At 44.4% G+C, this 14,261-nt stretch overlaps 1 protein-coding gene across 2 annotated transcripts in view; it reads right to left on the bottom strand.

Annotated features, from left to right (window-relative positions):
• MRAP2 (melanocortin 2 receptor accessory protein 2) overlaps positions 1 to 14,261 on the bottom strand; it is a 47,478-nt gene that overhangs the window by 20,775 nt on the left and 12,442 nt on the right. For both annotated transcript variants that reach the window (XM_056566017.1, XM_056566018.1), the window contains exon 2: positions 1,736 to 1,869. In XM_056566017.1, coding sequence (XP_056421992.1) covers positions 1,736 to 1,862 — 127 coding nt within the window. In that variant the 5' untranslated portion in view covers positions 1,863 to 1,869. The remainder of the gene's footprint in view (positions 1 to 1,735; positions 1,870 to 14,261) is intronic.

Raw genomic sequence — 14,261 nt, 5'->3', positions numbered from 1 at the left:
CTAGCACCGCCATGTTCTGCCGACGCTCTGCTGTCAGTGAAATTTTCAGTGTGGACATTCTACCGTCTGATCATAGCCTAAAAGTCTGGCATATACCTTGTAAAAGGTTGTTAGACAAATGGCCACAGGTGTAGCTATAAGGGATGCAGAGGTAGCAGTCACACCGGGCCCTGGTGTCTAAGGGTGCCCCCAAAGCACATCTGCCCCAAAAGAGACTAGTATTAAAATTGGCACATGGGGCCCTGTTGCAGATTTTGCATCAGGGCCCAGAAGCAAATGGCACAGTATTTTGTGTGTTAGATTTACTATTTCAAAAAAAGAAAACGCTTTGGACTTACCTTGATTACTGAATTAATTACTAACATAATGTGTTATATCTGTTAACTATCTGTCTGTCACAGTATAGACAACACAATCCAATTAACCGGTTGTCATCTAAGGATAAGCCAGCTCGTCCTAAGACGGCAAGCAGTGTAATGCATGGGCTCCTGACTTGAGCCCGTGCCATATCAGCTGGCCCCCAGCTGATTCTTGTAGCTGGGGGCTGCCGTTAATAGCCGACATGTGGTGATCGCGCAGCCGGCTATTAGCCCTTTAGATCGCCGCTGTAAAAGTTGACAGCGACGTTTAAAAGGGACCTTTAACCAGTCCCTGGTGGTCCAGTAGGGTGGATCACGGTGGGGGCGATCCACTGTGGAGGTAGCCGGAGGGCTAACCTCAGCTTCCATGGTGGTCCCGGCTCTGTGATTGATAGAGTCTGGCTGAACCAGGCTTTATCAATCGAGAACAGAGCACACAGATCAATGTAGTTCTATGCTGCGGGGCCGAAAAACGTCACACTGCCGCTCAGCCTATCGCCGGCCGAGTCGGGACTTCACTGTGGCCGGTGATTAGCTGAGCGCAGTATGACTCGACGACCACCGGCAACCAGGAAGAGGATCGTGGCGGAGACCGGAGCGAGTTACCGGAGGCTCCGGGGGAGCGAAGGAAGGTATGTACCTCTTTATTTTTTTACTGCTGGCAGTATGGAGTACAATTTTCCTATTCTGGAATACTCCTTTAAATTGTATAATATTCTGCGCTTAACTAGAACAGCAAATAACATGGATGAATTCTTTGTAAGCCACCTATAGACATAAACCATTTTCCTAAACTCACATTGGGGGGAATTTATGAACAGATATACAGTTTGTTTTTTGTATTATTTTTATTTTTTATTTTGGTGCAGTGATTTTTTTGTGCTAGAGTTTTTCGACTTATAAACAAGGTTTTTCAAAAAGAACATACCAAGTAATTATTTCAGTTGATTTCATGCAGTGGTCAGGAATTTATGATGTGCAACTTTTCAGTTTGGGGCATCTCATGGCGCAACTGCACTTACTAAGGCGTAAATCTGTACCAGGCCTGACTTGGCTTACTAAACTGGCTGTAGACAGCATTATTAAAAAGTCACACATTTTGACGCACAGGATAAAAAGTTGCAGAAGGAGCACCATACAAAGTGGAGTACTGAAATAAAAAATTTGATCAGCACCATATTTATCACACGCCCATTATGTAAAAAATGTGGTGCAGGTACACAGTTTGCACCACACAAATTAATGGGGTAAAAAGATGTGCACCTACACCACTCTTAATGCATTCCCCCATTCTTGTTTTGATGAGGACAACTTCTTTGTCTAAGTAGTTAAGGAACAAAAATTTATATTGTATAATTTCAAAAGGCAATACTTACACTTGTGAGCCTTCAGTCCTTCAAAAGAAACTGGTGCATAATCATAATACTCATATTCCCATCTGTAGTCTGAGTTGGATAGTTGTTTATGAGATGTTTTACTTGCATTTACACTTTGTTCAGCCATAGCTTACCTGTAAAGACAAGTGAAATTGCTTTATTCACTCTTAGTAACCACTGAACTTCCTCTAAGGCAGTGTTCACACAGAAGGATTTCCCCATGCGGAATTCAGCTGCTGAAATTCTGTTTTCTGCGGTCCGGAAAAAGGTCTAGTCTTATATTTTTCCAGACTTTATCTGCGGAATCCTATTGAACTCAATGGGGTTGACTTTCTGCCGAATTTGCGTGGAATCTGCACATACCATCACTGTTCAATTAAATAAAATCTATCTTTTTTTACTGAAAACGCAGAATCATGCGGAATCCATGCACAAATTCCACACCGATTACGCATGGGTTTAACCCCTTAAAGGGGTACTCCGCCCCTAGACATCTTATCTCCTAGCCAAAGGATAGGGGATAAGATGTCAGATCGCCGTGGTCCCGTTGCTGTGGAGCCCTGGATCTCCACTGCGGCACCGCACTCATTACAGCGCAGAGCGAGTTCGCTCTGCACGTAATGACGGGCAGTACAGGGGCCGGAGCATCGTTATGCCACGGCTCCGCCCCTCGTGATGTCACGGCCCGCCCCTTTCAATACAAGTCTATGGGAGGGGGCGTGGCGGCCGTCACGCCCCTTGCCATAGACTTTCATTAAGGGGACGGGCTGTGATGTCACGAGGGGCGGAGCCATGATGTAACGCTGCTCCGTCCCCCGTATCGCCCGTCATTACGCACAGAGCGAACTCGCTCTGTGCAGTAATGACAGCGCGGTGCCACAGCGGGGATCCCAGGGCTCCCCAGCAGCGGGACCACGGCGATCTGACATCTTATCCCCTATCCTTTGGATAGGGGATAAGATGTCTAGGGCCGGAGTACCCCTTTAAGGACCCAGCCAATTTTCAGTGTAGGACCCAGCCATTTTTTGCACATCTGACCACTGTCACTTTAAGCATGAATAACTCTTGGATGCTTTTACCTTTCATTCCGATTCCAAAATAGTTTTTTCGTGATATATTCTATTCTATCTAATTTTGTCGATACCTGCATCATTTCTTGGTGAAAAATTCCAAAATTTGATGAAAAAGTTGAAAATTTAGAATTTTTTTTTTTTTTTTTTTACTTTGAAGCTCTCTGCTTTTAAGGAAAACGAATATTCCAAATAAATTATATATTGATTCACATATACAATATGGCTATTTTATGTTTGCATCATAAAGTTGACATGTTTTTACTTTTGGAAGACATCAGAGGGCTTCAAAGTATAGCAGCAATTTTCCAATTTTTCACAACATTTTCAAAATCGGAATTTTTCAGGGACCAGTTCAGTTTTGAAGTGGATTTGAAGGGCCTTCATATTAGAAATACCCCACAAATGACCCCATTATAAAAACGGCACCCCTCAAAGTATTCAAAATGACATTCAATAAGTGTGTTAACCCTTTAGGTGTTTCACAGGAATAGCAGCAAATTGAATGTAAAAATTCAAAGTCTTCATTTTTTACACAGGCATGTTCTTGTAGACCCAGTTATTGAATTTTAACAAGGGGTAAAAGGAGAGAAATCTTCCTAAAATGTGTAACCCAATTTCTCTCGAGTAAGGAAATACCTCATATGTGTATGTCAAGTGTTTGGCGGGTGCAGTAGAGGGCTCAGAAGGGAAGGAGTGACAGTGGGATTTTGGAGAGTGAGTTTTTCTGAAATGGTTTTTGGGGGGCATGATACATTTAAGAAGCCCCTATGGTGCCAGATCAGCAAAAAAGACCCCACATGGCATACTATTTTGGAAACTAGACCCCTCAAGACATGTAACAAGGGGTCCAGTGAGCCTTAACACCCCACAGGTGTTTCACAACTTTTCATTAAAATTGGATGTGTAAAAGATTTTTTTTTTCACAAAAATGCTAGTTTTAGCCCAAATTATTTTTTTTACAAGGGATAATAGGAGAAAATGCCCCCCAAAATGTGTAACTCCATCTCTTCCGAGTATGGAAATACCTCATGTGTTGACGTAAGTGCTCTGCAAGCGCACTACAATGCTCAGAAGAGAAGGAGTCACATTTGGCTTTTGGAAAGCAAATTTTTTGCAGAAATGGTTTTTGGGGGGCATGTAGCATTTATGAAGCCCCTATGGTGCCAGAACTGCAAAAAAACACATGACCTACTATTTTGGAAACTACACCCCTTAAGGAATGTAGCCTTAACACCCCACAGGTGTTTGACGACTTTTCGTTAAAGTTGTATGTGTAAATGATTTTTGATTTTTTTTTCCTGCTTGTTTCCCCAAAATTTTACATTTTTACAAGGGGTAATAGGATAAAATGCCCCCAGAAGTTGCAACCCCATCTCTTCCGGGTATGGAAATACCCCATTTGTGGACATTAAGTGCACTGCGGGCGCACTACAATGCTCAGAAGAGAAGGAGTCACATTTGCAAATTTTGCTGAAATGGGGGGGGGGGGGGGGGGGGCAGGCATGTCGCATTTAGTAAGCCCCTATGGTGCCAGAACAGCAAAAACAAAAAAACAACCACATGGCATACTATTTTGGAAATTACAGCCCTCAAGGAAACGTAACAAGGGGTACAGTGAGCCTTAACACCCCACAGGTGTTTGATAAATGGTCATTATAATGGGATGTGAAAAGGAAAATTTTGATTTTTTTTTTTACACTAAAATGCTGGGGTTACCCCAAACTTTTCATTTTCACAAGTGGTAACAGGAGAAAATGTCACTGTAAATTTGTAAATACATTTCTTTGGAGTAAGGACATACCTCATGTCTGGGCGTTAGGATCTCTGCGGGTGCACACCTTTCTCAGCAGGATCGCAGTCAGGGTCCTTGAGCTTCTGCATTGTTGCCTATATAACCAGAACTCCTAGACCTTCCCTGTGCTGCCGGGGCTGAGAGGCATCAATCCGGATTATCGTTAAGCACTGCTATGCGCATATAACTGCTTTCGCCAGAGCCGGTAAGAGGCACTAAGTGCCTGACTTTGATCTATTTTCCTTCTTGTACTTTGTCCTCGTGCCGTCGGGGTATAGAGGATAGATCTTTAGCGCTATTGCGCATACAAGTATACTCAGTGGGCTTGTAACTGCGAGCCTCCAGTGCTGCAAAAACTGTTTATTGGACATATCCTATTACATACATTGGACTATAAACCCCCACCATTGTCCCACCGTTTAAGTGCAATACTATTTTAACAACATGTTTTAAGTGTATTAAAAGTATTATTCAATAAATGTAATTATATTTTATATCTTATCAGACACTTCCTTTCTTTCTTATTTCTCTATTTATTCTGCCTTATTCTAAATTTTCTTCCTAGCTTAGTAGGATTGCTATTTTTCCATTTTTTTAATCCACATAAAAAAGTCCCCGGTGATAGTGACTCAGTGACCCATGACCCATTTTTGGAAAAAATACCCCCAGAGGTCTTATCATTTATTTTTTATTTTTTTTATAAAAGTTTTTTGGGCAATTTAGTGGTATATGGGGTTAAATTTTGCAATGTACTCTGGACTTGGTACATTGGGGTTAAATTGTGGAAAATTAAAATGAAGAGGCGATCCTGGCACCTATAACTCCAGTTCCTTGGGAACTCCAGCCTGCTCTTTCCCGGTCGCCAAAGATCATGACCTTTAGGACTTCTTCTTGGAACTGAAGGTATGTCCCTGTGTTGCCAGCGTACTGGGATAGTACAAAAGAGTTGTACATGGCAAACTGTACCATGTAGACTGCAACTTTTTTGTACCATACCCGTGTTTTCCGCATGGCCATGTATGGCTTGAGGACTTGATCAGAAAGATCAACTCCCCCCCCATTTACCGATTGTAATCCAGAATACAATCGGGCTTGAGGACTGGTGTTGTGGTACCTCGCACAGGGACAGGTGAGCTGCCGTTACCATGAATTGTGGTCAGCATAAGGACATCCCTCTTATCCTTATACCTAACCAGCAACAGGTTTTCATGGGTAAGGGCACGGGACTCACCCTTGGGCATAGGTGTCTGGATCAAATTTAGAGGGAGGCCACTCTGGTTCTTCCGCACGGTCCCACAAGCGGACGTGGATCTGGCGGCAAGGGATGTGAACAGAGGGATGCTGGTATAAAAGTTGTCCACGTACACGTGGTAACCCTTATCCAGCAAAGGGTGCACAAGGTCCCAAATGATTTTCCCACTAACACCCAGAGTTGGGGAACAATCTGGGGGTTCAATACGGGAATATCGTCGCTCATATACTCTAAACTTTTAAGTGTACCCAGAGGTACTCTCACAACGTTTATAGAGCGTCACGCCATACCGCGCCTGCTTCGAGGGAATATACTGGTGGAAGAAGAGTCTCCCCTTAAAACTGATTAGAGACACATCTACCGAGAGCTCCCTGAGCGGTAAGTAGGCCTCAAAAAATTTGGCCCCAAAGTGATCGATGACCGGCCTCACTTTGTAAAGCCGGTCCTAGGCGGGGAGTGTGTGTGTGTGTGTGTGTGTGTGTGGTGGTGGGGGGGGGGGTGGTATGTATGTAGTGTGTGTGCTTAGTGTGACTGTATTATATAACGGGGTGTGATTAAAAATCACATAGTTATATGGGGGAAAAAAAGCTGCGGCCAAAAAAAATAAATGGGGGGGGGGGGCGCAAATGCAGGGCCCTGAACCCCTAATAGGGCTCAGGTCACGCTAAAAAAAAAAGAACTGCGGCGGACCCTTGGGGACCTATTAGGGGTCGGGGGGAATTATTATTTTTTTTTACTTTAACTTATTCTTAACTCTTACCTGTCCCTGTGATGTAATCTGTTCTAAGGGGGATCTTCTCTCCTGAGGGGCTCCAATGTCGGCAGAGGGGGGTCCCTGGCTTCCTCTAGAAGCTCTGACTGCTGACTGAACTCAGCCAGCTGGCAGAGCGGCAAGAAGAGTTCATTAACCACTCCCCTGCTGGCTGCGATCCTCCGGCGAATAGCAGCGACCCTGGGGGGGGGGGGGGTTCGGGGTGATGAAATCGCTACCTCCCCATAGATACAGGAGGTGATTGGGGGTGTATCCTACACCCCCGATCGCCACGCATCACCGGAATCGCGGCAAATCGTGGGTGTGAATTCACCTGCGATTTGCCGCGATCGCCAACATGACCCCCCCCCGGGCATTTGCACAGGGTGCCTGCGGATCGATATCAGCAGTCACCCCGTTCCGGTCCCCGTCCGGCGCGCGGGTGTACAGGTACGTCCTGGGTCCTTAAGTACTAGGGTGTCAGGACATACCCGTATGCCCTGGGTCCTGAACATGTTAAGGACCCAGCCCATTTTCACCTTAAGGACCTGCCCATTTTTTGCACATCTGACCACTCTCACTTAAAGCATTAATAACCTCTGGGATGCTTTTACTTTTCAGTCTGATTCCGAGACAGTTTTTTCTTGACATATTCTACTTTATGTTAGTGGTAGAACTTTGTCGATACTTGCATAATTTCTTGGTGAAAAATTCCAATATTTGTTGAAAAAATTGAAAATTTTAATTTTTTTTTTTTTAACTTTGAAGTTCTCTGCTCTCTCTCTCTACAAGGAAAATGGACATCCCAAATAAATTATATATTGATTCACACATACAATATGTTTACTTTTATGTTTGCATCATAAAGTTGACGTTTTTACTTTTGGAAGTCATCAGAGGGCTTCAAAGTTCAGCAGCAATTTTCCAATTTTTCACAAAATTTTCAAAATCGAAATTTTTCAGGGACCAGTTCAGTTTCAAGTGGATTTGAAGGGCCTTAATATTAGAAATTCCACATAAATGACCCCATTATAAAAACTGCACCCCTCAAAGTATTCAAAATGACATTCAAAAAGTTTGTTGTTAACCCTTTAGGTGTTTCACAGAAAATAGCAGCAAATTCAGAAAATTCACAATCTTAATTTTTTACACTCATGTTCTTGTACACCCAGTTTTTGAATTTTAACACAAGAGGTAAAAGGAGAGAAATCTTCCTAAAATTTGTAAACCAATTTCTCTCGAGTAAGGAAATACCTCATATATGTATGTCAAGTTCTCTGTGGGTGCACTAAAGGGCTCAGAAGAATGAGCAACAGCGGGATTTTGGAGAGTGAGTTTTCCTGATATGATTTTGGGGGGGGGGGGGGGGGGGGCATGTCACATTTAAGAAGCCCCTATGCAAAAAGCAAAAAAAAAAAAAAAAAGAAAAACTCTCATGGCATACTATTTTGGAAACTACATCCCTCAAGGAACGTAACAAGGGGTGCAGTGAGCCTTAATACCCCACAGGTGTTTGATGACTTTTCGTTAAAGTTACATGTGTAAATTATTTTTTTTTTTCAATAAATGCTAGTTTTACCCCACATTTTGAATTTTTACAAGGAGTAATAGGAGAAAATGCCCCCCAAAATTTGTAACCCCATCATTTCTGAGTAATACCCCATGTGTGGACGTCAAGTGCACTGTAGGTGCACTACAATGCTCAGATGAGAAGGCGTCACATTTGGCTTTTGGAAAGCAAATTTTGCTGAAATGGTTTATGGGGGGCATATCGCATTTAGGAAACCCCTATGGTGCCAGAACAGCAAACCCCCCCCCCCCCCCCCACATGGCATACTATTCTGGAAACTACACCCCTCAAAGAACATAAGGGGTACAGTGAAACTTAACAGCGCCATTGAACTTTTGGAAAGAGAATTTGATTGGAATAGAAGTCGGGGGCCATGTGCCTATACAAAGCCCCCATGGTGCCAGAACAGTGGACCCCCCCCCAACATGTGACTCCATTTTGGAAACTACGCCCCTCACAGAACATAATAAGGGGTGCATTGAGCATTTACACTCCACTGGCGTTTGACAGATCTTTGGAACAGTAGGCTGTGCAAATGAAAAATTCTGTCAAACACCTGTGGGGTGTAAATGCTCACTGTACCCCTTGTTACATTCTGTGAGGGGTGTAGTTTCCAAAATGGGGTCACATGGGGGCTTTGTTAACACACACAGTCTTCAATTTCGGACACATTCTCTCTCCAAAATCCCAATAGCGCTCCTTTGCTTCTGAGCCCTTTACATCCACATATGGGGTATGTTCTTTCTCAGAAGTAATGGGGTTACACATTTTGGGGGGCTTTTTTCCTATTCTTCCTTGTGAAAATGAAAAATTTAGGGTAACACCTGCATTTTAGTGAAAAAATAATGTTTTTTCATTTTCACAACCAACTTTAATGAAAATTTGTCAAACAACTGGGGGCAGTTAAGGCTCACTATACCCCTTGTTACGTTCTGTGAGGGGTGTAGTTTCCAAAATGGGGTCACATGTGGGTATTTATTGTTTTGTGTTTATGTCAGAACCGCTGTAAAATCAGCCACCCCTGTGCAAATCCCCAATTTACACTCATGTACATGGTGCGCTCTCACTTCTGAACCATGTTGTGCATTTGCAGAGCACTTTACACCCAAACATGGGGTAGTTTCGTACTCAGGAGAAATTATGTAACAAATTTTGGGGGTCTTTTTTTTCCTTTTACACCTTGGGAAAATTAAAAGCATGGAGCAACCCCAGCATGTTAGTGTAAAAAAAACTAATTTTTTTTACACTAACATGCTGGTGTAGACCCCAACTTTACTTTTTCATAAGGGGTAAAATGAGAAAGCCCCCCAAAATTTGTAACGCAATTCCTCCCGAGTACGGCAATACCCCATATGTGGCCCTAAACTATTTCCTTGAAATATGACTGGCCTCCAAAGCGAGAGAGCGCCATGAGCATTTCAGACCTATTTTGGGGATTTGCATCCGCCACCAAAATACCCTACTGCAGTGTTTCCCAAACATGGTGTCTCCAGCTGTTGCAAAACTCCCAGGATGTCTTGACAATTAGTGGCTGTCCGGCAATACTGGGGAGTTGTTTTTCAACAGCTGGAGGGGCTTTACTTTTTATTTTGTGAAGTGTAGTGCAGCGTTTTTTAGGGAAAATTTGCCACACCTCAAACTTGCGGCACAAAACTTGCTGTAAACCCGCCCGTGTGAATGTGCCCTGTACATTTACATGGGGGGGAGGGCAAACCTCCAGTTGTTGCAAAACTACAACAGCTTGAGGCACACTGCTACATCTCCCTGCATGCCCTTGTTAGTCTGTGCATGCTGGGAGTTGTAGTTATGCAACAGTTGGATGAACACTTTTTCATCGAAAAAATGTGCCTCCAGCTGTTGCTTAATTACAACCCCCAGCATGCACAGACTACCAAAGAACATGCTGGGAGTTGTAGTTGTAACTCCAGCTGTTGCAAAACTACAACTCCCAGCATGCCCTTTGGCTGTGTATGCTGAGAGTTGTTGCTAAGCAACAGGAGGTGAACAGGCCTCACCTCCTGCTGTATCCTGCCACAAAGACCGCTGCCGCCACTGCACCTGCCACCGGGACCGCCACTTCCGCTCCTGAGGGGGACTGCCGTCGGACCAGGGAGAGGTAAGAGACCCCTGCTGGCCCCAATCGCCGCACCCAACACTGCCCGGCAGGATAAGGGTGAATGGGGCTGTCTCACCAGAGACCAGATTGACCTGGAATCACTGCAAGTTTGCGGCGATCGCTGATATAGGGGGGGGGGGGGGGGGGGGTAGTTTGCACTTGGTGCCTTCTGATATCAGCAGTCACCCCGTAACGCCCTTGGTCGCTGGTACGCCGGTGGGAATTTCGGTCCCCGCCATGCACCGGGTGGGGACCAGACCAGGGTGACTGCTGATATCTATCAGCAGGCACCCCGTGCAAATGTTTCGGGGGGGGGGGGGGGGGGGGGTCATTCACACTGGCGATTTGCGCCGATTCCGGGTCATACGGGTCTCGGTGACCTGGAAAATAAGGGGGATCGGGGTTGTCTAAGACACCCACGATCCCCCCAGAAGGGATAGGAGGGAGGTGGCAGGGGTGCCACCCCTCCTATCCCTGCTATTGGTCGTCCAGAAGCGACGACCAATAGCAGATCAGGGGAGGGGGGGGGGTGGGGGTTAACTTTCGGTTTCCCTGTTCTGCCCACCCACAATAGGCCGGATAGAACGGGGAAACCGACCAGACCCATTGGCGGCAGAAGAGGATGGGGATGCGGCTCCCTGGATCATACGGAAGCCGGTGAGTTGCCTAGCAACATCTGGAGGGCTACAGTTTGAGACCACTATACAGTGGTATCTAAATCTGTAGCCCTCCAGATGTTGCAAAACTACAACTCCCAGCATGCCCAGACAGCTGTGTGCTGTGTGGGCATGCTGGGATTTGTAGTTTTGCAACAGCTGGAGGGCTACAGTTTGGAGATCACTGTGCAGTGGTCTCTAAACTGTAACTCTCTAGATCTTGCAAAACTACAACTCCTAGCATGCCCACACAGCAGTTTGTTGGCTGGGCATGCTGGGATTTGTATTTTTGCAACATCTGGAGAGCCACAGTTTGGAGGTCACTGTGCAGTGGTCTCTAAACTGTAGCCCTGCAGATGTTGAAAAACTGCAAATCCGAGCATGCCCAAACAGCAAACAGCTATCTCGGCATGCTGGGAGTTGTAGTTGCGTACCTCCAGCTGTTGCATAACTATCTCCCACTGGAGGCACACTGGTTGAAAAATACTGAGTTAGGTAACAGAACCTAACTGAAGGTTTTCCAACAAGTGTGCCTCCAGCTGTTGCAAAAGTAAAACACCCAGCATGCACCATCTGTCAGTACATGCTGGGAGTTGTAGTTTTGCAACAGCTGGAGGTTTGCCCCCCCCCCCCCCATGTGAATGTACAGGGTGCATTAACACGGGCAGGTTTACATTGAGTTTTCTGCTTCAAGTGTGAGCTGCTGCAAATTTTTCGCCACAGCGCAATCTCCTAGCGGGAAACTCACTGTAAACCTCAGTCAGTGCGAATGTACCCTAAAAACACCACACTAACACATAATAAAGGGTAAAACACTACATATACACCCCTTTACACTGTCATAGAATCAGATGCCAGTCTTATTAGATGGGGCGCTCGATGCAGTCCTCTTTCTACCTGAGGGAAGTGGTCCCCTTCCGAATTTCTCCTGCACATTAATTGTTTAGAACTTTTGGCAGGATCCTTTGCTCTCAAGAGCTTTACGAAGGACTCATCCCATTGTTGTGTTCTATTACGCCTGGACAACATATCTGCTGTCCAATATATCAATCGATTGGGAGGGACCACTTCCAAAATCCTTGCAGATATTGCCAAAGATTTCTAGCACTTGTCTGGAGAGACACATAATCTTGAAGGCAGAATACCTTTCCAACTCTATCACAGACTGGACTTCCCGATTTCTAACAGATTTCAACGACTGGAAAATTCATCCTCATGTCTTTCAACAGATCAATAGTTTATGGGGCCCACTAAATCTGCATCTATTTGCCTCTCGTCTCAAACGCCAGCTTCCTCTCTTCTTCAGCTGGAGACTGGACCCGGAGGCTTGCGGAGTGGATGCTTTCCTTCAATTTTGGCCTCCGGAAGTCCTGTACACATTTCCTCCATTCAATCTCATCCCTCGTCTCCTACTTCAGACGACAATTCGGAAGTCCACATTGGTTCTGATCACTCCATGGTGGTCGACTCAATCATGGTTTAGCCAGATATTACATCTCCTCAAAGATTTTCCTCAGATTCTTCCTTACTCTCCAGATCTCCTCCAAGATCCTCTAGTGAACTCACACTCTTTAATCCTACCAGATCAATTACCTCTAGTAGCTTGGTTGATTTCGGGTCATCCAGATCGTTCCCATCACTTTCTCTCTCATCTAGAGAACTCCTTTCTGATGCATTCATTGATTTGGATTCATTAAATCATTAAATCTTCTTTCTTTTTGTTTTGATCAGGATAAAGTTTACCGGACTATTAACTTTTACCGTTCAGCCATTTCTTCCCAACATTAACATATTGACTTTTTACCTGTTGGTAAACATCCTCTGGTTGGCAAACTTATGAATGGAATTTGTTTTTGTCGTCCTCCTTTACCTAGATATACTACTACTTGGGAAGTCAATATCCTTTTGAATTTATTTTTGCAATGGGAGAAGAATGATTCTTTATCTCTCAAATTTCTTTCTTTCAAACTTACGGTTCTGCTCTGCCTTATTTCCATCAAAAAGGTTTCAGACGTCAGAGCTCTTGATATTCCTAGAAGACAATATTCTCCACAAGGAGTTTATTTTTCTATTCATCGTTGTACTAAAACGAACTTACAATCATTTTTTTATCCGGCCTTTCCACTTCAGGACAAACTCTGCTAAGTTTGTTGTCTCCAATCCTACGAATTTAAGACAATATCTCTCAGGAATCCTTCTTCGTCTCAACTTCTTATTTCCTTTTGCAAACCCTATAAATTTTATTTTTTTTCATTCTTCAAGTTTCACCGCATTTGCATACAGAAAAAAAGCGACAAAAGGAATTACCAGCAGAAAAAAAAAAAATGTATGCATCAGTCCTATTTGCTTATAGTCCCCCTATAGAGCAACATACTTACTGATCTATCCCTTCTCCACCCCTACTCCCTAATTCCTTAACTTTACTCCTACCTACCTACCCATCCCCCCCCCCTCCTCCATCTCCCAGACCTCTCTGTCTATCACTCCGCCCCTCTCATCATTGCCTCGTACTCTGGGAAGGATTGAAAGCATTATTATTTGATAGCCCCAGGTTCTCCAGGTACATGGCATCATTCACTCTTGCACACCAGAAGAACACTGATGAAGTCTTTTTCTGACTCCAAAAAGCGGGGATACACCCTCTAGCTGTTGTTACTAAAAAGCTAAGAAGGGAGTATCTATACATTCTCAGGGGTATGTCATTGTGTTGTAATAGATAAAATGCGGGTGACATCTGTACTTCTTTCCCGATCACCTTACTAATGATCTGATGAACCTTTCCCCAAAATCTCACAATGGGCGCGCACAGCAAAATATATGAAGGTGGGACCCATTTGCCTTACGCAGCGCTAGCACATTGTTTCACTGTTACCTTGTATTTCATAGTTCCCTCTCGGGACTCTGCTCCTGCGGGAAATTATTTTAGAATTGGCCAGCTTAAATTTCTTAACCCAACCTTCTGGTGGAATCACCGTCTCTAAATCTCTTTCCCACTTACTAGTGAAAGATGGTAGGCTCTCTCCCCCCAGTGTTATCCACAGCTTATGTGTTAGTGAAAGAACATGTTTTTCTGGCTCAGTTGTTAGGCACATCTCCTCAAATCTGGTGATATCTACCGAATACCATTCTGACTCTGGTATAGTGGCAATGTAGTATTTTAATTGCATAGCCCTCCAAGCTTCCAATGGAGCAGGGGAGGATATGGCCGACACATCTAGCCAGGTGTTATCTGAAGTTTCATTACTCATGTGGCTAACTCTGAAAATGTCAGATTCGATCCATTTTTATAAATTTGGTGAAATGTCTGGGTTTCCTA

Source organism: Hyla sarda, chromosome 3 (assembly GCF_029499605.1).
Source record: "Hyla sarda isolate aHylSar1 chromosome 3, aHylSar1.hap1, whole genome shotgun sequence".
Taxonomy (NCBI): Eukaryota; Metazoa; Chordata; class Amphibia; order Anura; family Hylidae; genus Hyla; species Hyla sarda.
Note: the sequence above shows the minus strand (reverse complement) of the source record. Positions and strands in the feature narration are given on the sequence as shown.